At 62.7% G+C, this 24,203-nt stretch overlaps 1 protein-coding gene across 1 annotated transcript; it reads right to left on the bottom strand.

Annotated features, from left to right (window-relative positions):
* Window positions 1–8,248: 8,248 nt before the first annotated feature.
* On the bottom strand, window positions 8,249–22,875 carry WNT6 (Wnt family member 6). Its single transcript, XM_052793544.1, has 4 exons — window positions 22,687–22,875; window positions 13,976–14,196; window positions 10,718–11,019; window positions 8,249–10,437 (listed from the first exon to the last, which is right to left on the bottom strand). Exons 1-4 carry the CDS (start codon window positions 22,761–22,763, stop codon window positions 9,976–9,978), a joined length of 1,062 nt encoding a protein of 353 aa, XP_052649504.1. The 5' UTR covers window positions 22,764–22,875; the 3' UTR covers window positions 8,249–9,975.
* Window positions 22,876–24,203: the final 1,328 nt, after the last annotated feature.

A 24,203-nucleotide genomic window follows, 5' to 3' on the forward strand; every position in this document is an offset into this window, starting at 1 on the left:
TGAAAGTGCACAGCATGAGCGTGCCCAAGTTTGGGTGAGCGCACAGGGTGTGGGATGATTGTGCATGGCATGGTTGAGTGTGCACGGGGCATGGGCGTGTGTGCACAGCATGCGTGAGTACGGGGGAGTGTGTGCAGCGCACAGTGAGTATACATTGTGTGGGTGAGTGTGCATGGCAGGGGTGAGTGCATGGGGTGTGAGGTGTGTATGGTGTGGGGTTAGTGTGCATAGGGTATGGGTGAGTGTGCATGGGGTGTGAGTGTGTGCAATGTGGGTGAGTGTGGACAGTGTGGATTGAGTGTGGTTGGTACATAGGGTGAACATGCAGGGTGTGGGGTGAGTGTGCATGGCATGGCTAAGTGTGCATGGGGGATGAAGAGAGTGTGCATGGTGTGGGGAGTGAGTGTGCATGGCAAAGAGTAAATACATGGAGCATGGAGTGAGTGTGCACAGGGAGAGGGGTGTGCGTAAGCATGCAATATGTGAGGAGTGGGGCTGAGTGTGCCCGTGGTGTGGGGCGTGCACAGGACGCCGGGGGTGCACAGAGGTATCAGGGTATGTGGATGGGCGCTGAGGGTGCATGGCACGAGATGCGGGTGTGCAGGAAAATGTCCCTGCTGGTGCGAGGTATATGAGTGCCTGTCTGTGTGCACAGGGGTGTGAGCATGAGTGGCACGTGCTGGGGGTGTGACTCTGTGTGTGTGGGCACAGAGCGTGGCCATGTACATCCCATGGAGGTGCCAGCCCCATTTTGGGCTCCCCCAGCCCAGTGCCAGGGAAGCAGTGCCGCAGGGCCGCTGCCTTTGGAGGAGCTGTGGATGTGGCTCTGGCTTCCCTTGGCAGGGCCACCAAGCGCTCCCTGCCTCGGTTTCCCCACAAGCTCTCCTGGGCTGGGCACCCAGATTGTGCCCAGCTCCTTGGCACCATCCGCCCAATGTTCAGGCACCCCTTACCTTCCTGGCGCTGGGCAGGGGGTCTCCCATCCAGGAGCTGTGTGGTGACCTTGTAGGCTGTCCTGCTCCCTTGGGGACAAGAGGGTGGCACTGGGAAAGCCCAGGGTAACCGCGCTCTCGGTGAACACTGTCTGCCCCAATGCAGCCCCTTCCTGGTCATGGGGATACTTGGTGTCCCCTGAGTTTGGGTGTCCACCCTGGGGCTAGGGGGGCTCTTCTTGGGCGCTGGCGGCTGGGGGGTGGCGGGCAGTGCCCCCGCACCTCCCCGGTGTCCCCAGCTGCCGCGGCCCACGCCATGCTGGTGTTCGCGCCGTAAACAGCCAGGCGGCAGCTGGCAAAGCGCTCTCCCCCCGGGCGGGCACCGCGCGTCTCCGCGCCGGCACAGCAGCGCTGGCGGGGGCTGCCAGCACTGCTTGCGTGTCGGTTCCTGTTTGCACCAGGGAGGAAAATGCGTTTCCTTTGGGAAATGAGTTGCAATCCGGGGTTGGGCCCGAAAGCTGTGCAGTGCCCCCTGCGGACTCTGGGTGCATGGGGGTGGCATCCCCACGGAGGTCCCTTTTGCAGTCCTGGGGGTGCTGGCTGTTCTGCTCCCTGGCTCCACTCCCGAGTGGGCTTAGCCTGTGGGCAGGTGGGAGAACCAGCACGGGGCTGGCATCTACATTCCAAATTTCCTGCCCACGCAGCTTCGCAGGAGGGGGTGTCACAGACCCTTCTGTCCCTTGGGCAATGCCCTGAGTGCACAGAGAGGTCCCTCGCACAGCATTGCCCCGGCACCCATCCCACTTCCTCCATAACTGCTGCCCTCCTGGATCTCCCCTGGCACTGAGCGGGCAACGTGGGCTGTCCCACAGGAGGTTGGTAGTGCTGTCAGGACCCCCCCCCCTCAGCCACCCTGCCACCAAAGGGGCCAGAGGATGCCTGTCCCTTTGCTGCAGACTTTGGCTGACGGGAGGGACAGTGTCAGGGCTTGGCAGAGCATACCAGGGGACTTGTGGGGGTGACACACACTGGACCCCAATGTGGGGTCCTGCCCTCCCCACCTCCTCCCACCCAAGACCTGGCTCCCATGCTCCGTTTCCCCTTTGCACCCTGGTACATGCTGGCTGGACCCCCCTTTAGCAGGTGGGGGGAGGCAGGGGAGCAGCCCCCTCTGCCAGGCAGCACCCTGGCTTGGATCACCCAAGCAGGTCCTCACTAACCCCTGCTTTCTTGGGCCACCCCAGGGTTTACACCCAGGCATGCGCTGCCCTTGGCCTGGACCCACCAGAGGGTGCTCTGGGGGCTCCTTTTGGAGGTCCCCCAGTGAAAGTGGGGCTCCTTTCCACCAGAAGGCAACTCTCACGGCTCTGGGGACCCTGGTGCCCGGGCTCCGGGAGCACAGATGTTTGTGTGTTCGTTAGGATCCTGCGCACAAATAAATGCCAAGGCAAATCAGAGGGGAAACGCTTTCATCCTCCTCCAGCCCTTAATGACATAATCGCTTCCAAGAGCGGGTGTCTCACTCACACGCTCCTGCTGACTTGGGGAGGAGGCCGACCGCTGCGTCCTACCATCTCAGTGCTCACAGCAGGGGCAGGCAGGGGGGACACACCTGTTTCCTCATGTCCCAGCAACGTCCCGGGGCTGAAGAAGAGCCAGGTGAGCCCTTTGCTCCAGCCTTTCTTCTGCATTACACCAGCAAAGCCCTTAAGCACAAGATTGAGCATCTGTTGTGGCCCGGGGAATCGGGGGCCTACAGGACACGATCTGGCCCCTCCAAGCAGGAATGGGTGCAGGCAGGCATGTGAGGCTGGTGGAGGATGGTCCTGACGGGAGCATCAAGGCTCAGGGCAAAAACTGGGCATTCTGTGAGCACTGCATCTGTCCTTGTCACTGCTGCAGCCCCCCAGTTGGGGACACAGGGCCACGGGGCTGTGGGACCTGCCACCTCCCAGCTTCTCTCCTGTCTCCCGCGCCCCTTGGCAGCCCCACACTCTGCAGAGGCCAGGCAGGGATGTGGGAAGCTCTCAGAGCTGGCATGAAGGGTGTTGCTGCTGCCCAGAGCCAGGGCAGGAAAGGTGATGGGGGGGTCCCTGGCAGAGAGCACTGTGGGTCCAGCCCTTGGAGCTCCCCTGCCCAGGCCAAAGCACCCAGGCAGGTCCCCTCCTTCAAGCAGGTTACATGATGCCCCAGCATGTGCTTTGTGCAGGGGACTGGGGAAGCATCCAGCCCTCTTCCTCTCCATCCTCCCTTCCCTCCATCCTTCTATCCCTCTGTCCCTCCTACCATCTCTCTGTCCTTCCATCCCTCTTGCCAACCATCCATCTCTACACCCCACATCCTCCTGCCCAGCCCCCAGGCTGCTTCCACTTTCCCTGCTCCTTTCTTCTTCCCTCGTGCAGGAGCAGGTCCTGCCAACACCCCACACCACAGGCTCCACACCCCCAGGAGAATGGGGCTGGCTCTTCTGTTGTCATCTCCATCAGAAGCCCTTTCCAGCACTTCTGCATGCAGTCCCTGACTCACTGGCTCCATCACCCGCTTCCCTCCTGGCAGGTCTCTCCTATAGCCCCTTCTGCCTTGGGATAAGCATCCTCCAAGCCCTGTGCCCTGGACAATCATGCAGTGATTTTCATAGGCACTGGATGGAGGGTCTCTGGCATCTCCTTGGAGTAGGCATCTCGCTGGGACTTTGGGATGTCAAAGGATGACCCTTTAGAGACCCACGGCAGGGAAAGGCAGGCATTGAGATCTCTGTGCTGTACCACGCTGCTCCCTCTTGATCTTACCAACTGGCTGCAGGCCCATGGATAGGACCAGAGGGCAGCACGGGGAGAGACCAGCCTGCTCCAGCCAAGCACAGTCCTGGCCATGCCCCAGCATTGGAAGTGCCGATGGCCCCTGGGACCGCCAGGTCCAACCAGGCTGTGTGTGCAGGTGTGGGAGGATGGGGCAGCTCTGCTGATGCAGACTGGGGCTGACGGGGCGCGGGGGGAAGCTCTGGGGCGCCTTAAAGCGTGGGGGAGCAGGAGGATGGACAGAGATGGAGCAGCACCAGGACAGACACTCGGTCTGATGCCACCAGGACAGAGGGGAAGGGTGCTGGGAGCTGTGTGGCTTGCAGTCTGCAGCAGGGCATGCAAGCTGGTTTGGAGGAGAAAGAGGAGGTAGATGTTCACTGGGAGCCCATGCAGCCAGCCACGCACCCAGCCTTTGCTGTCCTGCAGCACAGCTCTCCTCGCTCCCCTGCCCAGCAGCACCCACAGGACCAGAGTGATGGCTGCGTGAGTCAGGGCTGGGCGTGGGGTCGGGGCGACCCTGCCTTTTGCGGCAGCGTTAGTCACCGTGCCAAGCTGCCCGAGCCCCCAGCATCGCTGCCCTCCCTCTGGCTCACACCCCGCGACCTGCCCGAGTCTGCTTGCCGTGACTCAGGACCCAACCGCACGGCCACTGGGCCGGCCCAGCCAGTCCTCCTGGCTGCCTGGGGCTGGGGTGCTGGCAGGGCCCTGGGCAGTGGGTGCACGCCAGCCCCAGCGCTGTCACTCGGCCACGCTGCCCCTCACATCAGGGCGGAGAGGCAGGATCTGGCCACCTCCAGCCATCCTCGGGAGCATCCTTGTGGTGAGACAGACCTTCCCTCCTCATCCTCCTCCCAGCACCTGGCAGTGGGTGCCACAGTGGCAGCAGGGTGCAGGGAAAGGGTTGAAGCCTGGCTGTGGGTACCATCCCGCAGGAGCCTTGAATGCCGGGGCTGGGGCAGGTTCCCACCCACGCTGCCTCCACCGAACCACAGGGACTGGCTGTGCAGGGGGACACCCCGTGGCAGAGCAGCCATCGAGCTGGTTGGGGTGCTGGTATGACCGTGATGGGGGATCCCAGCCCTTGCACTGCCTCTGGCAGGGAGAGAGCGTCCCCAAAGGGCCAAGCTGCCGGCTGGGGCGCTGGGGAGGTGGCCGGATGGGACTGGCCAAGCGCGTCTGTGCGGCGCTGCCCCGGCTGCCTCTCCCCTGCGGGGAGGGATGCACTGCCCCAGGGATGGGTGGAGGGTGCTGGTCCCCGTGCAGGGTGAGCAGGGCATGGAGCTGCCTCAGCAGCCACTTCTCCGGCAGCTCTGCCCTCCGGGGTATGCATAGTCAGAGCCCCCTCCCCAGAGATGGAGGATGGCTGCTGCCTTCCTTACAGGGAAAGTAATGAGGCCACGGGAGGGATTTGGATAAGGTGAGATGCTGGCAGTCAGAAACAGGACCCAGGAGTGGAGGGGTGTCTGCCCTGTCCTTCTGCTGGGAGGGGCTGAGGGGTGCCCTGGTGGGGGGGGCAACTCCCTGCCAGCCTCCAGAGCCCACTGCCCTTGCAGATGCTGCTTAGTGTGCACTGTGCCAGCACACCTGGCCCCAGAATGTTGGGGTTGCACGGACAGAGCAGGGGCCAGACACCAGTGCCAGAGATGATCAAGAAAAAGGAAGGACACAGACCCCTCACATTGACAGGCAGCATCCCCAAACAGCACATCTGGGGGTCCTTGTGCACCCCATCTCCTGCTCCTCAAGGGCTCGTGCCCACTGTCTGCACCCTGCTTTGGGTGCCCTGAGTCCCAGCGCATCCCCTTGCCTGGGTGCTTGGAGACACTGCAGCAGGGCTGGCCTGGACACCCCGTGGGTGCATGGGTGACATCTGTCACTGGGAGCTGGAGTGGGGACAGAGGAGGACAGTTGCTGACAGCTCCCTGGGGGGAGCAGCAGAGCCTGGAGAGGGAGAGTTAGAGGCCTCCCGGGACAGCAGGGCTGAGCAGGCAAGAGCCCTGGCCGGGACCCAGCTCCGCCAGCCGGGCAGACCCCTGTTCGGCACCCTGCAATGAGCAGGCAGAGGGACCACAACCACGAGAGGTGGGTTTGTCGGAGGTTTTGGGTGCTGCTGTCCGAGCCTTCCCTCAGCTGAGCTGGTATCTGGGTTTCTCAGCCTCCCCCCATAGGCCTATCTGTGTTACTCCAAACTTTCCTAAAAAGCTTCTTTTTTTGGCAAAAACATTCTATTTTTGGTCTCGGTCCAGAGGGATTTTTTTTCAAGTTTGATTGAATTAATCTGTCCGGCTGTTTTCAACTTGGGCAATTGAAGGGAAAATTGTGCTCTTCCCATTTGAAAGAAAATAAAATGAAACCATTAACATTACAGAGGTTTGGGATTTTTTTTTTTTTTTAACCCAAATATTATAAACTTCCTCTGTTTCCCTTGGGAAGATCATGCAAGTTTTGCAATGCAAACTGCCGAGCACCAGGGATCTGGGCTACACACGCACATGTACGACTACACCCCCGGACTCCCCAGCTACACGGGGCACCCACACAGCCACCCATGTGCCCCCCAGCTCACACCAGCCCCGCAGAGCTGCGTCCTGCCACCAAGGGCAGGGGGCCAAGAGTTTGGGAGGGAATTGGGGGCTCACACATACTCCCACGCACACTCCCACGCACTTTCTCCCAAGCACAATCCCACGCACACCCATACGCTTACACCCCCACGCACACAAGCCCCCATGTACAGCTCCCCAGGCACAGCCACCTGCACCCCCCCGTGAACCTCCACGAACCCCCGTGCACACCCACATCCATTCAGCCCCACGCACATTCCCCCATGCAAACCCCTATACACTCCCCCCCCCCCCATGCCCTCCTATGCACACCCCCAAGAAAACTCCCTGGACATCCCCACGCCTTCCCCTGCACCCCCCACGCACCCCCCCACGCACTCCCTCATGCCCCGCATACACACACACACACACCCCCAGACACCCCCAAGCCCATCCCCATACACCCCGATGCCCACTCCCCATGTTCCCCATGCACCCCCACACCCCCCCAATGCCCCCCCCAGCCCTCCCCCGGGACACCCCGCCCGGCCCCGCCCCGGCGTGACGTACCGTGCCGCAGCTCCCCCTGGCGGCCGCCCGGCGCCGCGCCGGCCGCCCCGCCCCGCATCCCGGGTTGCCACGGCGACGTCGGGGATGCTGCGCCCCCCCCGGGCTAGGAGCTGCGGGCTCATGAGGGGCTTCAGTGGGTTCCTAGGGGTCTGGAGAGCTGGGGGACGTCTAGGAATCCGGGGGGGCTCCTGGGGCACTTCTGGGGAGTTAAGAGGTGGATGAGGGGCCCCTAGGGACTGCTGGGGTGCTTCTAGGAGTCTGGGGTGGGGTGCTAGCGGGTGGGGAGCTCTTGGGGAGCTCCTGGAGGTCTGGGGAGCTGGGGGGGACTGCTAGACGTCTGGGGCGCTGGGAGATTCCTAGGGGGCTCTGCTGGCTGTTCAGCCCTCTCCAGACCACTGGGCCAGGTCCAGCCCCTGCCTGGCTACCAGCATCACCTGCCTATGCCAGGGCCTCTCCTGGCTACCAAGGGATTGGATTTGGTTCTGCCAGCTCAGGGACAGCAGGGAGCAGTGGTAGGGAGTTGGCAGCTCCCAAAGAGCTAACCCCCCTCCCCAGCTGGGCAGGGCACTTGGAGATGTCCTGGGGGTGCAGAAGAGTCACCCCACAATCAGTGGCCATGTGCCTCTCTCCAAGTGAGAACTCCTTGCCCCTGTGCTAGCTCTATTTTCCATCTTCTTCCCCCTCCACATTTTTGGCTTTTGTGGTCTCCAGCCTTCAGGAGCTGTGATCTGGGGCAATGGCAGAGAGGACACAGGTTGGATCCCTTACTCAAAAGAACTACCTGTTTTCCCCAGGGTTTATCCATGATCCAGACCTCCAGAGCCATGTCAGTGCATCCAGGAGCATGAAAGCAGCCCATTGTGGAGAAACTGAGGCAGACTCCTGAGAGGAAGCTTGCTGAAGGTCAGACCTAGGACTCTAACATCTCACAGAGAGATTCAGAATCCCCCAGTACAACTGGCCTCACCCTGGCATGGCTCCAGGGGAGAGCAGGGTGACCCAAAGTTTCACAGGACCTGCCTGAACTGAGCTCCCCTGATCGGCAGCCCAGGGCTTGAGGTGTGCTCTGGTGTTTCTAATCCAAACAGACCTGCTCAGCCTACAAAATGGGTCCCCACATGTCCCAACACACAGACCCTACATCTCTGCAGCTCCCTTCCTGCAGGGCCTTCCTGCACCCACGCATGTCCTTCCTGTCCCAGACATACCTGCACAAACACAGTAAGACACGTGCAAACAAACATGCTCGCACACAGGGACAGTGTCACCGGCACACACACACTGACAATTTGTTGTGTATTCATAGACATGCATGAAGACACACAGACCAACTTGTTTGCACACCCACGAGGGGCTCACATGCACAGTGATGCATGTGCATGCAAGGTCACCTGCACACATATGGTTGTGAACACGCATAGACGTGTTACCTGTGCATGCACACATATGCATGCTGAACTGGTTGCATGCACAGGTACCTTCACCCACACCCACCCAGCCCCACTCACACCCACCCTTGTGTTCCCATGGGCGGGCACGTGGCCGGGAGTTCCCGGGAGCCCCATGTGCCTCCCCTCTCCCAGCACCGCTGTGGGCAAGCCAGGAGGGAGTTTCCAGCTGCAAAGCTGCAGCTGACAGATTTAGAGGCTCCCACCCCAGCACTTGCTGGGCCAAGTTAATGGTTCACCAGCACCCTGCTTCCCCTGCCCTTCCCCGCTGGCTGCCTGGGGCGGGGGGGCAAGGAAGGACCCCCTGGTGGGCATCACTAGCACCCCACCGCAGCTCCCCTTGCCTTCCAGTGTGCCCAGCACTGCAAGCTCCGCTCCTGCCCTGCCTGGCAGCACCCAGTGCGCGGGGCCTTGCCCGACTCGGCTGAGAGCCCCAGTAGCCCTTTTGCAGAGGGGTGGATGGGCAAAGCCCCCATGCCCTGCGTTGCTACAGCATGGAGGGCAGGCACAGGAGCGTGGACCTCTCTGCCCAGGTTCTGGCTCTGCTGACGTCCCTCGAGGGCTCCTCCGCCCAGTGTGGCATTGCCAGCCAAGCGGGTGCTGCACACACATGTTCCCCTCTGCAGTTAGTTACCTAAACCCCCACGCTGGCTAGGGCTGGAGAAACCAGTTCCCTCTGGGCTCCTTGCAGGATGGGAGGGACCCCCTTGGACACCCCCGGAGCCTCGGGAGCAGAGGGATGGCAGCCTGTCCTGGTGGGCTGCTCCTCGCCCTGTGTTTGCCCATGAGGGGCACTAGCTGATCAGGTTACCAAGATGTGCCTGGCATGGTGCGGGTCAGCTGAGGTTGCAGATGGCCCACGGCATGCCAAGCGAATGCCTTACATGCCACCAAGCCAACAGTGTCAGTGCCACGCAGGGCTTCTCCATGCCAGGCCGTGTGGCGCGGACTGCAGCAACGTTGGCTGAAGACGGAGTAAAAAAATAGAGGATACCTTCAAGAAACTCACAGCCCATCACCATGGTGTCAGGGCAGCTAGCTGTACCTCCTTTATGAGGGATGAGCGGAAGGACCGTGGACTGCAGGTCACCACAAACATCCCAGGTAGGGTGGTGGCAGGACACAAACTGGCATCCCCAAGTGTTGGTGGTCATGGACGATAGGAGGAGAGCACCCACCCCGCCTGGGGGCTGCAGAGCAGGGCAGGAGAGCACTCGCCCTCATCCACACTCATCTCCTGGCTCTACAACATGGAGAAAAGCAGAGTGTGGATAAAAAATGAGCGGGACTCTGCCATGGGTCCCACGATGGCCAGCAGGAACAGGAGGCTGGAGGGAGCCTGGCTGATCAGGACTCATGGCCGGGGCAGGACGGCTCTCCAGCCGGTTCCATCCCAGTACAGCAGTCAGCGCTTCCCAGCCCTCCCCAGGAAGCGCTGTGGCACACCAGCTTTAAATAGCTTTATTAGTGGAAGCTCTGCACCCACAGCCCCCACGGTGAGGGCTGTGGGGATGCCAGGCAGCCCCACGCTGTCCCCCAGGGAAGCTGGGACTCCCCAGGGCGCAGAGCTGGGCTCACCCATGCCATCCCTGCCACCGGCTCAGCCTGTCTCTGTCCCGGGGGGGCTGCGGCATGAGCTTGGGGGTGGTGCCCCAAATTGTCCTCACCCAACCCCAGGCGGTCAGACACAGAGGCTGAGCTCCTGACGGACGGAGCACTTGCGGCACTGCACCACACAACACCAGTGGAAGCGGCAAAGGCAGTTCTCCTCCAGCACCACCGTCTCGTCCCGGTGCCCTCGACCGCAGCACAGCAGGTCGCACCCACTCGTGTCCATGGCTGTGCTGTTGCAGACGCGGCCCCGGGTGCCCAGCGAGCCCGTCTTACGGTTAGCTGAGCAGAAATCGGGTGAGTCGGCCGAGTAGATGAGGTCCTGCTTGTCGGGAGGTTTGATGTTGTCACCCACGGGGATGAGGGTTTTCCCGTCATTGCCTCCCATCACCTTGAAAGCCCCGTTGAAGCGCTCGAGCAGGCGGTCCCCCACCTCGCGGAAATGGGGCATCTTCCGCCAGCAGGTCCGCAGGGTGCAGGAGCCCGACAGCCCGTGGCATTTGCACTCTGTCCTCATGTAGCTGCGCACCGCCTGGGGAAGAGACAGCGATGCTCAGACCTCGGTCCCCGGCCTCCCTGCCCAGCACCCCCAGCCAAAACCCTGCCTCTTGGTGCTGCCCTGCCCTGGGGGAGGGTGCTGGGGGGGGCACAGGGAGTTTCCAAAGCACCTGCAAAGGGCTCCTGAAAGATATTTGGTCCAATCTCACCCAAAGTTGGTGCAGGCATGGCTTGAGGGAGGTAAAGTTGGAGGGTTGGGTTGGGTAGGGGCACGGGGTGATGCTTGCAGAGAGCAGGGAGCACAGGGGCCTTACCAAGCGCCCGGCCTCATTGTTGTGCAGGTCGATAAGAGCGCGGATGTCATTTTTGCCCTTCTTGCTCTTGGCATCCATGAACTGCTGGGATTTCTCGTAGCCGAACTGCACGTCGTCCCCGCAGCCCCCCCACTCCCAGGCTGTGCCTTCTGTGCCCGGACCCGCTGTGGGCAAGGGGGGAGCCCGGCTCCGCGTCAGCTCACAGCCGCACTGCAGCAGCTCACCCATGCTGCAAGCCTGCGTGATGGCGTGGCTCACCCCGGCCGCCGTGATGGCATACACGAAGGCTGTCTCCCGGATATCTACAGGAGAAGAGACAGGGCTGAGATGCAGGGTCAGCTCTGGCAAAGACTGTGCAAGCAAAGCATGCCCCCACCGACATCCCATGGGGGTTCAGACCTCCCCTTCTCTCCCTTCGTGTGTGCTCGGTGCTTTTTCCCTGGCAATGCACCCACCCTGGAGCAGGCTGCCTGGGGCAGGAGCTGTCTCTTGCAAGCAGAATGCAGAATCTGGGGTGATGGCCAGGCCCTGTAAGCATTCCTCCACCCCAGCTGTAGGGTCCTAGGGGCAACAAATCTCCTGCCTCCCCTTGCAAGGATAGGTGCTGCCCCATAGGAAAGAGGGGAGCTCTGAGAGCAGGGGGATCCCAGGTGCCCAGGTGGTACCCACAGCTTTCTCACGCTACCCTGCAATGTCCCTCCAAGCAGTAAAAACCCCATCCCCAGCTGCAAGCTGGCACCTGGAGACAAGTGCTGCGAGGGACACCACGGGTGCCACTCACCCCTCTGCAGGGTGGCAGTGATGAAGCTGTGCTGCCCACTCTTCCCCCATACCCGCTTTGCCATGGGGTGCTGCCTGCCCCCCCTCCCTCTGCCGGCACAGCCTCCACCCTGCAGGATTATTTATTATTAGTATTTGCTCCTGTCTCTCTCTGCTCCGGGACACGAATTCCAAGCATCTTTCCCCTGCCTGGACCTGCCGCTCACAGCCGCAGCCAGCGGGGGATTCTGGCAGCGGGGGCGCGGCGCCCTGTTGGGGGGGGGTCCCGTGCTCCCCCCGACCCATGCCAGGCAAGCCCCTGCCCACCCAAATGCCAGGGCAGGGCTGGCCCAGGCTGGTGACACGCAGAGGGCATGGGGATGGTCGAGAACCTGTGTTTTGGGGGGTGCCCCCATCCCTCTGTCTCCACCACTCTGACTTGGGGGGGGCTGTGGGAAGAGGTGGCACTGACCTCCATGAGGGGCTCCTCCACAAGCCCACGCAGCACCTGATTCCCACTGGTGTTGGTAGGAACTGGACACACTGGTGCCTTTCCAGCAGTGCCACCCCGGGGACGGGTGTCCCCTGGCCCTCCTGTCCCCTCTAAGCCACATGACCACCCGCCTGTTCCCACCTGGAACTGGCAGAGCCCTGGGCAGGCAGCCTGCCGCTGGCAGAGGTCCCCGTGCCACCCTGCCAGCCGGGGCCCCGGGGGGATGCCGCTCTTCTGACAGCTCTTCCAGACACGTGGCTCCCCCCAAGCCAGCCTGCCCTGGCACGCCCGCGCCTGGCACAATCAGCAGGGAAGGAAGGGGCGATGGCCGCGACTGCACCAGGGAGACCACGGCCGGGAACCAGAGCGTGCCACAGCATTCTTGGAAAGAAGAGGCTGTCAGATGGGAGGTGCCCATCCGATGGCAGCTGGGAACCCAAGAAATGCTGGGATGGTTTATGCAGTCCCTGCAGGCTTACAGGGAGGCTGGTGCCTGCCGGCACCTTTCAGTGCAGTGCGAGCTCTCTGCTTCTGACACCCACGATTCAGCCTTGGGGACCTCCACAGGTCTAGCTGGGGTGTCCTATGTCCTCAGAGTGCCAGGGACTCCCAAACTCACCACTGTCCTCAGGACAATGCTCATCTCCACAGCCCCGGCAGTGAGGCTGGGCCAAAGAGAGCGTGGTGGCTCCTTCAGCATCCCCATGCCTGACGCGCCTGAGTCTCCTCCGACCCAATCTGCCCCTGAGTACCCACCAGCTTATCCGCCAACATCGCCCACTCGCCACCAGGTTTGGCCCTGGCATCCTGGCACCACCCCCGCTTCCAGCCTGGCACCCTTCCTGGCACAGATCCCACCTGCCAGGTTGGTGTGAAAATAGGTGACTCCAGAGGCAAGTGTGTCCCCATGTGCCCTGGCTCTCTGCCCCTCAACTGAATACACCTCTGTCCCTGTGTTGGGAGGAACCCACACTTGCAAATCAGCTTCTTAAATGAACCTGCCCTCCCGCCACAGGCCAGTGTCTCCCTTGGGGCCCCAGCTCTGCCCCCCACTGGTACCCGCAGCTGCTGGGTGCCCAGGGCGCTCTGCCCTCACCAATGCCCCCAGGGAGGCCACCCTGACCCCCCCTACAAGGCCCAAGGACATACCCGCTCTGCCGTGGCCTGGTGGATGCACCAGCAGGAGATGTAATGGCCAAGGAGACCAGGGCTCACTCCAGCACCTTCGTCAGCCCCAGCACACCAACCAATGTGGGAACAGGGGCAGGACTAAACTCACCACTCACTAAGTGGCCCTACCAGACGGAGGTGCTTCGAGCATCCCCCCCCCTTCCCTATGTTGCCCCCAGCCTCTCTCCCTGGGGACCGTGGCAGGACTTTCCCATCCCTTACAGACTCACGGGTGCCCCCTCACTCTGCTCCTGCTCTGGCTTTGATGCAGCTGGGCTGGGCTTGGACCACTGTATCCACTTGGCTGGGACCTGCCCACCCCTCCCTGCCACCTCACCCCTGACCCTCGGGGTGGCATCAGGGTGCCCACCCAGGGATGCAGGGATGGGGGGCCAAGCAATCCTCTCCTCTGCTCCCTGCAAGGCCGGGAGGAGGGAGCTGCAGGGTACCCACGGGGGCGAGGGGCAGCTCCCAGTGGCTGTGCGCTGCCTCCCACCCGGGCCCCTTCCCACCCCCCGCCCCACCACACACCCCGGGGTCCCGGGGGAGCAGTAAATCACTGCCAGACGAGGGTGCATTCTTGGGCTTTGTGAAGCCCCGCGCTGTCTGGGAGCATCGGTAATTGCTTCATTACAACACGGGGAGACATGTCCCGGCAGTAAAACCTCAGCGTGACTGCACCGGGGAGCACTGAGCAACCCCCTACACACGCACACGCGCGCATACACACACAGGTTTGCACGCCCAGACTCTGCTCCAGAAGTCCTGGGGAGGTGCGTGACTGGGCGGCTGGAGGCTTTTTGGGAGGTGGAAGGCCGAGGAAGCATTGGCCTTACCCTGCTGCAGGATCTTGCCGAAGTACTTGCTGTGGCTGGTGCAGTTCCAGCGGCGGAAGCGGAATTGGTACTGGCACTCCCGGACGCCCAGCTTGGTGCCCTTGGCCACCTCCTGCACGATTTCTGGCTCCAGCTGGCACAGCTCCGCCTGCTTCCCTGCCAGCCGCTTCGTCTTGCGACAGATGCTGTTGGGGTCCATGACCAGGGGGCTCCCCACTGCCCTGCAGGAGGGGACAGCGAGCAGAGCAAAACCAGCACCCAAGCCCGGTGGGGGGGGACCAGGGTGGGGATGGGGCATGGCCAGACCTGCTCCCCAGGACGGAGTGGGGCCACAGGGCAGTGCTGGCTCAGCAGTGACCCTGGGTGACAAGGGGACAGGGAGAGGTATACGGGGAGGACAGGACAAAAGGCATGGGTGGCACCTGCGTGCCAGCACTCAGGGCATACGTTGCCCTCCCCAGCCAGTTGGAGGTCCCCAGCTGTGGGGCTGGCTGGAGGACGATGCTGGCACGTGCCTCTTCATACCCCAAAGCCCTCAGGGACATCCCTGGGGGTGATGGCGGTGTACCCGACGGGAGGTGGCAGAGATGCTGTGCTGCTTAGCACCTGCTCTTTGGATCTGGCACTGACCCAGCACAGCCCTGGCATTGTGGCATGACCGATGCCCAGCGCAGCTGCAGCTCCTGGAGCCCCGTGGGCAGAGCGGGGAGCCCAGCCAGCGCTTTCGGTGTGCCTCCCCCTCTCCAGGGTGGCTCACTGCTTTACCCCGTGGGAGACGAGACGAGTGACCTTGCCGGTGATAAAGCTGCTTGGTTGCTGGCCAGGCTCCCGTGTTCGACTCCCCCTACCCAGGCACCGGCCCCAAGGGAACAGAGCCAGGGGCAACCACGGGCGCATGAGGGAGGGATGCAGGTGGCATCGCCAGCCCTGCCGATGCCAGCGCAGGAGGGCAAGTCTCAGCTGGGCCCGTGTCAGAGGCGGCTCCCTCCTTGCCAGCACAGCTGGAGAGAGGTGCCTGGCTCTCGGGGCTGGGAGGCAAAGTCTGAGCACGACAACGCCCTCCCCGGCATGCCGCTGGCTACAGAAACTCCTGTACTTTCCCCACACATTTTGCCCGGAGTGCCCTCCATGGCACAGTTCGTGCAGCTGTGCAGCCCGCCGGCGCCGTGCCCCATGCCAGGGCGGCGATGCTCCAGCTCCGCTGCAGGCAACGCCGGAGCCGCAGTGGGCAGAGGGCAGGCACGCCGTGCTGACGGCCTCCCGCCTACGCCGCCCGTCCCGTGGCATGGAGACCGCGTGGCCATGGGCCACCCGAATTTAGCACACCCTAAACACAGCCTCACTCAGCAGCTTCTCGCCTCCAGCGCCGCTCCCGTGGGCTCAGAGCTCGTCCTGCTTGATAATATGATTTTCCTGGCTGTGGATGCCCACAGGACCCCAGCGCTGGACACAGATCCCCCAGCGCTTTGGGATGGCCGAGGACTGCGAGACCACGTCCCCTGGGGTCCCCTGGGGAGCAGCACCCGGGCAGCCCATGCTGCCGGCAGCCCTGCTCGCTGGGGAGCACCGGCTGTGCTGCAGCTTCCAAACCCAGACCTTTATAGTCTGGCCAAGCCCCAGGGGCTCGAAAATCACAAGCTGAATCTCGGTGTTTAACTATGTCCTGGGTTTCCTTTTTGCTCTCACGCAGCTGGGGTCTGTGTTCGGGACACCAGGCTGCAGGACTTTGCTTAACATCCTGCCCCCAGTGCAAACACCCTCTGAACCCCTTGTTTGAAGCTTGAGGTCCTGCCAGAGTCCCCCTGCCCCACATCAGGCTCCCAAGCTGCCTGCATCTCCTGCTCACCAAACCCCAGCTGGGTTTGGGGCAGATGTGCCCTCTCACACAGCCTGGAAAAGGAGCCCTTATGCTTTGGTTGGAGGTTTAAAGGGTTAAACAGCTCAGCCGAGAGGCACAGCCTGGAAAGATGACCTCCAGCAGGGAAACTGAGGCAAGACTGCACCGCTGCTGGGGAGTACCCATCTCCCTTTGCTCCCCACAGCTTGGTTTCCCTTTGCTGCGTGATGCATGGGTGCCTCTGCAAGGAGATGGGGTAGCTGGGGAAGTGTCCTGGGGCTGTGACTGGGCTGGCACAGGTGCCCCATTGATGGGGAAACTGAGGCCCATGTAGAAAGCCACCAGTGAGCCTGTCCAGTCCCATCCCCACATGGGGATTCAAGCCTCCATCCCAGGCTCCGAGCTCACCCTCCTTGGGGGACTGTGGGCTCCCGACATCCGCAACGGGACAGTGGAGGTTTGGCCGCCTGCTCCGGCAGGATGGGGAAGAAGGGGAGCTGGGACAGGACTTTCATTAAGAGACGACTCTTTGTACTCATATAAAAAATGATGCGCCAGCCCCCCGGGGCCGTCAGATCAAATGCTGAACTGCAGCTCACCCCAGCCCGCCGGATCAGGCCGGGAAGAAGAGCTCAGCCCCGCAGGGCCGGGGGGCGGTGGGCGGCTTGCCGGCACCGTGGGGGTCCCCACCCATGTCCCAGGCAGCGGCGAGGCCGGCGGGACCGCACGGGAACTCGCTGGCCATGCCATCGAGGCGTGGGGTGGGCTGCCTAAGTCCGGCGCAATATTAATTTCCGCTGGGCTTCGCTTTCTGGCGCGGGGAGGCTGCCGGGAGCCCGAGAGCTGTTTTGCTTTGGAGGGTTTGGGGGGGGGGGGGGGGAGAGGGGGAGACAAGGGCAAGAAAAATGCTGCCAAACTGCTACCCACCGCTTTGGCAAGGGCTTCCGGCGCGGGGCCCAGATCTGCCTGAGCTTGTCCTGCTCCAAGGCCTCCCCGCATCTACAATTAAGGTGCCCCACCTCTGCCGCCGGGCACTCCTCCCCCCTGCCCTGGTGAAGGAACCAGGTCGCCAGCCCGACTCCCCCCAACCTTCCCGGGGCACCCCGGCCCCCCGCCGCCTCCTGCCTGGCAGCCCCCGGCCGGGCTCGGCGCCTCGGCAGCATCCCTCCCCGCCTGCCTCCGGCGCCCTTCGCCTGCTGCCGAAACTGCTGCCGGGCGGCTGCCGCCTCGCCCCGAAAGGAGCCAGGACGATGAGCTCCGCTTTCCACCGTGATTTCCTGCACCCCTGTCCAAGGGAAACAACCCCCATTGCTGAAAGTGGAAACTGAGGCACAGAAGAGGAGCTGCAACCCACCGCCAACCTGCTGTTGTCACCCCCTTTGGCTGCCACAGCTGCAGACTGAGCCCGGTCCCAGTGACACACGGGAAACAGGAGTCACTGATGCTTCTGATGCAACCCTTGTGCTCTGGATGCTGTCCTTGCTACAACAGAGCCGGGGCTCCCAAGAGCCATAATCACCAGCTTTTCCAGCTCATCTCATGTCATGGAGCCTCCAGTATGTCCCAGTCTGGTTCCCAGCCAAAATCATAGACCAAGGAGTCTGGCACAGGTCCCCATCTCCCCTTTGGACATGGGGATGGTGTGGAGCAGGGCTTCTCCCGACCCCTGCCAGCAGACCATGACTGAGGGGAGCCAGTGGGGTCCCAGTTTGCAGGGGTCCAATGGAGAGGGGCTGGTACAGCCATGTGGCAAGGAAGAGGATGGTCAGCCTTCACAAATGGCACCTGCATCTTGGGTAGAAAAATGTGTCCTTTGGTCCTGACGGCCCCGAAACCCCGAGGGAGAGTGGCGGTTGTGCTGTGCCAGCTCCACATGGACCAGTCAGGTCTGCACCTATTGAGTACTGCTGCCTGGGCATTCCCGTGTAGGCAAGGTGAGCCTGCTGTGGGGTAGGGAGGGCATGGCTTGCCTTATATCCAGGTCTCCATCCCAGCCCCTGGATGCCTTCAGGAGGGGGATGCAGGATGCCAGGGTACCTGGCCCATTGCCCCGAGCCCACAGGCACTTCTCCACCTGCTTGGAGAGGCAAGAGCTGCAGGATGCCAGCCCTGGAGAGCCAAGCTACATCCTCGGGGGAATGTGTCACCCCACATTCCACCCAATGCTGTCACACTCAGTGACAGCCCTGCAAGAAATCAGACCCCACAGGAGCCCGTCTCTTTCCAAGCTGTGCAAACAGGACAAGGGGGGTGATATGCATGATTTTTCACCCATCCAGCTTTCCCTTCATCCCACGCAGGCGCGTGGCGGGTACCTGGCCCCTCACCCAGGGCGATGCGTGGGTGCTGCCACTAACCGGGGCAGCCGGGTGTGGAAAGCAGAGCAGGAGGTGCATGGGGAGGGGGGGGGGTGAGTAAGCAGCAAGTCACTGCCCTGGGGGGCACGGCTGGGGCTTGGCTGCCAAGCAGCACCGTGGGCACCAAAGGAGCGGGAAATGCCGTGGATTGGGGAGAGCAGGGGGACACCATTCCCTGCCCTCCTCCTCGCACCTCCTCAGCAAGGACGGCATGCAAACAGCTGGGAAGCCACCCAAAGGAAAGAGGCTTTGATGTGGCATGGCATCAACCGATGGACCTGCCAGCTGCAGGGTCACGTCAAGGCTGGGTGCTCGCGGGCAGGAGCTGCCCGAGCTTGTGCTGCGGGTACCGGGGGGGGGATGGAAGGAGCACACGCCCGCAGAAGCACCGGTCCCAAAGCTGTGTCCAAGCCTTGGAGGGGCTGGGTTGAGAAGAAAGGGGTCCACCTATCCCTGGTCACTGCATCCTTCCTCTGGGTGCTTGTGGAGGCTGGAGCTGGGGTGGCATGAGGGCTGGGCTAGTACATGCCCAAATGCAGGTGCCACATGTGGTGGCAGGACCCTGCACACCCTGAGTGAATATTGGGGTGTGCCCGGCTCTGCCCAGCACCCTCCTGCATGGGTGAGGTTTGAAGGGGTCAAGCCTCTGATGCGAAGTCCAGCCGAGCGCTTCAGCTTAGGGCATACATAAGGCAGGGCTGGGCAGCCTGGGTGTCACTGTGGGAGAATGGAGGTGTCCAGGAGCAGGGACGAGGGATGGCATGGAGAAAAGCTCAGTTGTCTTTGTGGTATGACACAAGTAGCCCAGTTCTGGAGCCAGTGCCATCTCAAAGAGTGCAAGGGAAACGTTTTCCCTTTGAAAAATCCAGTGGGTCAGCACTGCCCCAGAAGAGGTACAGGGACATGACGCCGGGCAGGGGCTCCCATGCTGGGGAGGTGTTTTGCTGCCCACATGGCGCTGCTCCAGGGGTGAGGGCATGCCCCAGATGGCTGGGCAGCCCAGTCCTGCTGGACACCATGGGGGGCTGTGGGCTGTGGGGTGGTGGGTGTGGGTCAGGAGGCCCAGAGGGTGACTCACGATGTTCACCCCAAGACATGCAGGCAGGGCCCTACAGCCTGCCAGCCTGCCCTTACAGGCTCTAGGCGGTGTGGGTACTGGTGGGAGCGGCAGAGGAGAAGGGGAGGCCACTGGCGCATGAAACCCACCCGGGGTGTGTGGCTTCAGGGGCCATGGGGTCGGGACCCCATCAAGCAAGGGTGCAGCCATGGGTGGCGGTGGATGGGTCCTCCCTGAGCTCCTCTGAAGGAGCCCAGTGAAAACCTGGAGATGTACTGCCCACATGCATACATGAGAAGGGGACACAGGGCAGGTGTCCGTCCCTCCGGGCCCCCTCAGACCCACAGCTGGAGCAGAGCACATCTCATGGGATGGTTTTCCCCCCTTGCTCTCTCTTCCACCTCCCGACTGCTCTCGTCCATGCCCACGGAGAGCCGATGGGTGTTGGGGCACTGGGGAAGCCCAGCTTTGCTTGCCCCCATCCCCACAGTGCCTCTGTCCCTGTGAGCACAGCCAAACCACAAACTGGCTCTGAACCTGCCCAGGGCTCCTGAGACACCAGGTTGGCCCACCCTGTATCCCCGCACCCTCCAGGCCAGCCCAGGAGCCTCAGGCAGTCCCTACCTGTCCTGCTCAGGGAGGAATCACTGTTGCACAAGGAGCCGGGTGAGAAACATGAAAAGATGAGGGGAGGAGGAAGAAAGAGATTTTACAGGGCTGGTGGGAGCAAGGGGAGCCTATTCCCTGCAGCCTGGCACTAACCAAGGGACTAGCAGCACCTGAATGACACAACTTCCCATCGGCACTGACCATAGCCTGCTCCCTTTGCCATGGAAAGATCCGTGCGTCTGCCCATGCTTCTGTCCCTCTGCCTCTTCTTAGGCACAGGGGGTGTAGGACAAGGGTGACTGTATCTTCAGTGAGCCCTCTGGGGACATCTTACCACAATGAGGATGCTCTTTCTCAGGCTACGATGTCATCGGCATGATGTCACTGCTCGTACATCACACACAAACTTTTCTCTGTAGATGCAGCCATCTGGCAGGATCCCAATGGGCACAGTTACCACCCATGAGTGGCCAAGCCTGGCTGCATGCCTGGGCTGAGGACCGTGCCCCCCAGGACCCAGCCCCGCTGCACCCCCACCGTGCCACTCTCACAAATCAGTTTGTCACCAGCGTGGGAAAAAAAATACCTCAAACAGGCAGCCCCTGCATCCCCCCACACTGCACAGCCAATGCACCCAAGGGTGGGATGGAGTAGGTCGTAAAGACCTCCCTTTCCTGCCCAGGGGAACAAGCCCCCTTGGCTAAGCACCCATGGATGCCCAGAGATGCACATGTGAAAGCGTGCTACCAAAGTCCCTATGCATCAGTGACAAGGACAGCAAGGAACCGCTCTACCAATGCCACTAGCCCTAGAGCTTCCAGGAGCCCTGGCACAACATACAGCTGCAACCCTGAACCCCTCCTCACGAAAAGCAAAACCCACAGACACCAGTGCTACCCAGACCTGGCAGAGGGGATGGGGATGGGGAGCAGACATGTAGGAAGCTGCCTGTCTTGAGCTGGCTCAAAGGGCCAGGCAGCGCCCGGATTTCTCTCCCCCGCATGGGAAGAGCTCCCTGGAAATGAGGGATGATCTCAGCCGGGGGCCAGAGATCCCAAGCTCTGGGGGAAGCAGCTCATGAATCAGCTGGCTGCTCCAGTGCCCCGTCCCAGGAAGGTCGGCATGTCCATTTGGTGGTGCTGGTGGCCTCATCCACACATCACCTCCTCCCGGCTCGCTGGATCCGGGTTCCGGAGTGAAGCAGAGTGCGTATTGGTGATCCCCCTGCAGCCGCTCCGCTGCCTGGCGCATTTGGCCGTGCTGCGTGCAGCTGGGTTATTATTCTTAAATTAAAGGTTCCTTTTCTTCTTCTTTTTTGAGAGAAGAAAAAACAAGTTTGACCCCTTGCCCTCCTCTGCCAAATCCTGCTAATCTCCCCAAGCCGGTGCTGCCAGCGCACGCACGGCATGGTCACGGCACCAGCAGGACCCAGGCTCGGTGGTAAGATGTGGCTCTGAGCAGCCAGGGCGGGGGGCAGCAGTACCCCAACACCCTGCCCTTGCTGGTGCCATCTGCCTGCCTCTGAATTGAAGGCAAAGGGAGCTCCTGCTTCACCTCTGCCCGCTCCAGCTGTGGGCAGGATGGCACTGAAATCCCTGGAGCTGGAGCGCAGGGCATGAGCTTGGGGGTGAGGGATCACTGGGTGGGTATTAATGAGGATGGGGCAGAGAAAGCGAGGAGAGCTGAAGGGACAGCCAGGTGTGCGGAGCAGCTGTCTGAGAATTAGCCAGGGAAAAAGAGCAGCTCTCGGGCAGCAGGAGGGACTGTGCCCCGGAATGGCACAGCCACCCCGAGGCTGATGGCGGGGAGCAGGGGGACCCTCCGCATGCACCCTGTCCCGGCCAGCACTCACCGTACCTCGCTCTCCCCTGCTGTCGCAAAAAACCCCAAGCAAGCACCTCTCAAATCCACATTAACCCCTTTCCTGGCAATAAACACAGCGCTTGGGCTCCGGGGCCAAACTCTCATCTGGTGTACAACTGACCGTAACAGCACCATTTATACCCACCAAGGCCCCCCCTTTTGCCCTGCACCCCTGGAGCCAGGGCTAGCGAAGGGGATGGAGCCACAGAATAAATCACTGGCGGGCAGGCAGGGGACCGGGAGGGGAAAGGCTTATGGAGAGCTTTATTTTAGGGGTCAAAAGAGTGTGACAATGTGGAGACGAATAGCCTCAGATAATGAATGATAGCCTGGACGGCACGCCGGGGAGCTGGAATCTAAGCACTTAAAACCGGATAAAGACAGGCTGGGTGAAATTCTTAATAGATTTAAATAGTTCATGTTTCGACAGATACCTGGGCTTTCCAAGGCTGGGTCCCAGCTCTGCGCCTGTAATGAATCCCCCACCCCCTCCGGTATCCTGCAAGGCACCGTCTCTGCCTTTGATGAAGGCACCATTACAAACAGGGGTTTTGTCCCCGCCGCGTCCAGGCCACCGCTCGGGAGGGGACACCATAGGGACCCTCGGGCTTTTAATTAAAGTTGACTTATTGGAGGGGTCTGGAGGCCCCTACACCCCCTTCCCCACCCCTCAGGCATACAACCCTCCCAGGCTGTGGGCTTGGGGTGCGGGGAGGCAGGCTGCAGTTCCCTCCGCAGGACCTGGGTGTCCCATACCCCTGGGGGTCCCGCAGCCTGCTGTCCCCAATGCGCTCGTGTGCCCAAACCGCGGCAGAGTGGGGGTGCCCCCGGTCCGGATCTGCCTGGCCAGCGAGCAGTGGTCCCCTCTCAAGGGCTGCCCTGGGTGCAGGGGACACTGTTGTCCCCAGGCTGGGGTGGGGGGACCATCCCCGGAGACCGAGGGACCCTGCACGCCCTCCTGGCACCCACCCCGGGATGTCCTACTCACCACCAGAGCCCGATGATGTTGGCGGGGCAGAGGAGGATGAAGAAGAGCCCCAGCTGGGTCCGGGAGGAAGGCAGCATCCTGCCAGGGCTGAGGGGAGCGCCGAGCCCCCTCCGCGCCCCCCGTGGGGACCCGGGCAGCCGGGCTCGCCGCCGCCCCGAGGGTCCGGCCGGGGCCCCGGCGGGTGGGTGCCCGCTGCCTCCCTCCGCCGGGCCGGGGCGGGCGGGCACCGCGGCCGGCGGGGCTGGGCTGGGCTGGGGCTGGGCTGGGCAGGCACCTCCGGGCGGCTGGAGCGCGGCGCGGAGGCTGCTCCGGAGAAGGAGGAGGAGGAGGGACGGGGCTGCGAAAGCATCTGCCTCCGACAGGGAAACCGGAGCCCGGGGGGACGGACAGGGCGGGCCGGGCGGGGGGACTCCTGGGTGCCAAGCTCGTCTCCAGGCGCGCAGCCACGGCCACGGCGCGGGCACGGCCACGGGCACCCTCCGGCAGCGGGACGGTGGCTGCAGCCTGCCCGGCCCCGCGTCCCGCCGCCGCGCTCGGACGCGCACCCCTTATAGCGGTGTCTGGCTGGCACAGCCCTGTCCCCCGCAGCCCCGGGGACCTGGCACGGCCCTGCCTGGCACAGCCCCACCTGGCACGGCACGGCTTAGCCCTGCAGCCCTTACGGGAGCCTGCCTGGCACAGCCCTGCCTGGCTCCACTCGGGGTCCTGGTGCAGCCCTGCCAAACCCAACCCCTGTCGAGGTCCCCCCTGGCACCTGCCTGTCACTCTCCTGCCTGACCCTGACACCCCTGGCACGGCCTTGCCCAAACCTGGCACCCCCGTGTTGCTGCCCACATAGCCCTGCCTGGCCCTTGTCCCTGTTGGGTCACCTGGCACAAGCCTGGCTTCATTGCCCTGCCTGCCCTCGGACCCATCTGTCCTGCCTGGGGACACTGGAGGAGTGACACCACCACCCCCCCCAAGCACCTCCCAACGTTTAGCTCCAACTCCTCCGGGGAGACATCCCTGGGGCAGGGGGACACGCAGGTGGATGATGGCAGCAAGCCCCAGGAGCAAAGAGACCGGGAGAAGAGTGCGGGGAGGGCCAGCTTGTTTACGGTGATCTCATCTCAGGTGCAGCCAGGACCCAGGAGGGAGACAGCCCCCAGGACCACATCAGAGCAGGCAGCAGGAGCTGCCTGGGGCAAGAGGAAGCTGAGGGGCCTGGGAGGTAGCCGGGCCGGGAGGGGGAGGACCACACCAGGTCTGGGCAGCTGGGGACAGGAGGAGCTGGTGCCTGTCGACTGCCAGCCCAATTCTCTCCTCTCTGAGCAGCCTCGGGAATGATTTCCCAGGGCTCGGCCCCGGGCCCTGGGGCTCTGTTTCTTCTTGCACCATCCGTGACTCAGAGCAGAGTTTGGGGATGCAGCTCCCAGCCCTGCAGCGCCAGTGCCATGGATCCTGGGGCTGGGACAGCCACCCTGGGGGGCCCTGATCCACCTCTGCAGCCACCTCCGCTGAGCACCCAGACAGCCCAC

Source organism: Harpia harpyja, chromosome 7 (assembly GCF_026419915.1).
Source record: "Harpia harpyja isolate bHarHar1 chromosome 7, bHarHar1 primary haplotype, whole genome shotgun sequence".
Taxonomy (NCBI): domain Eukaryota; kingdom Metazoa; phylum Chordata; class Aves; order Accipitriformes; family Accipitridae; genus Harpia; species Harpia harpyja.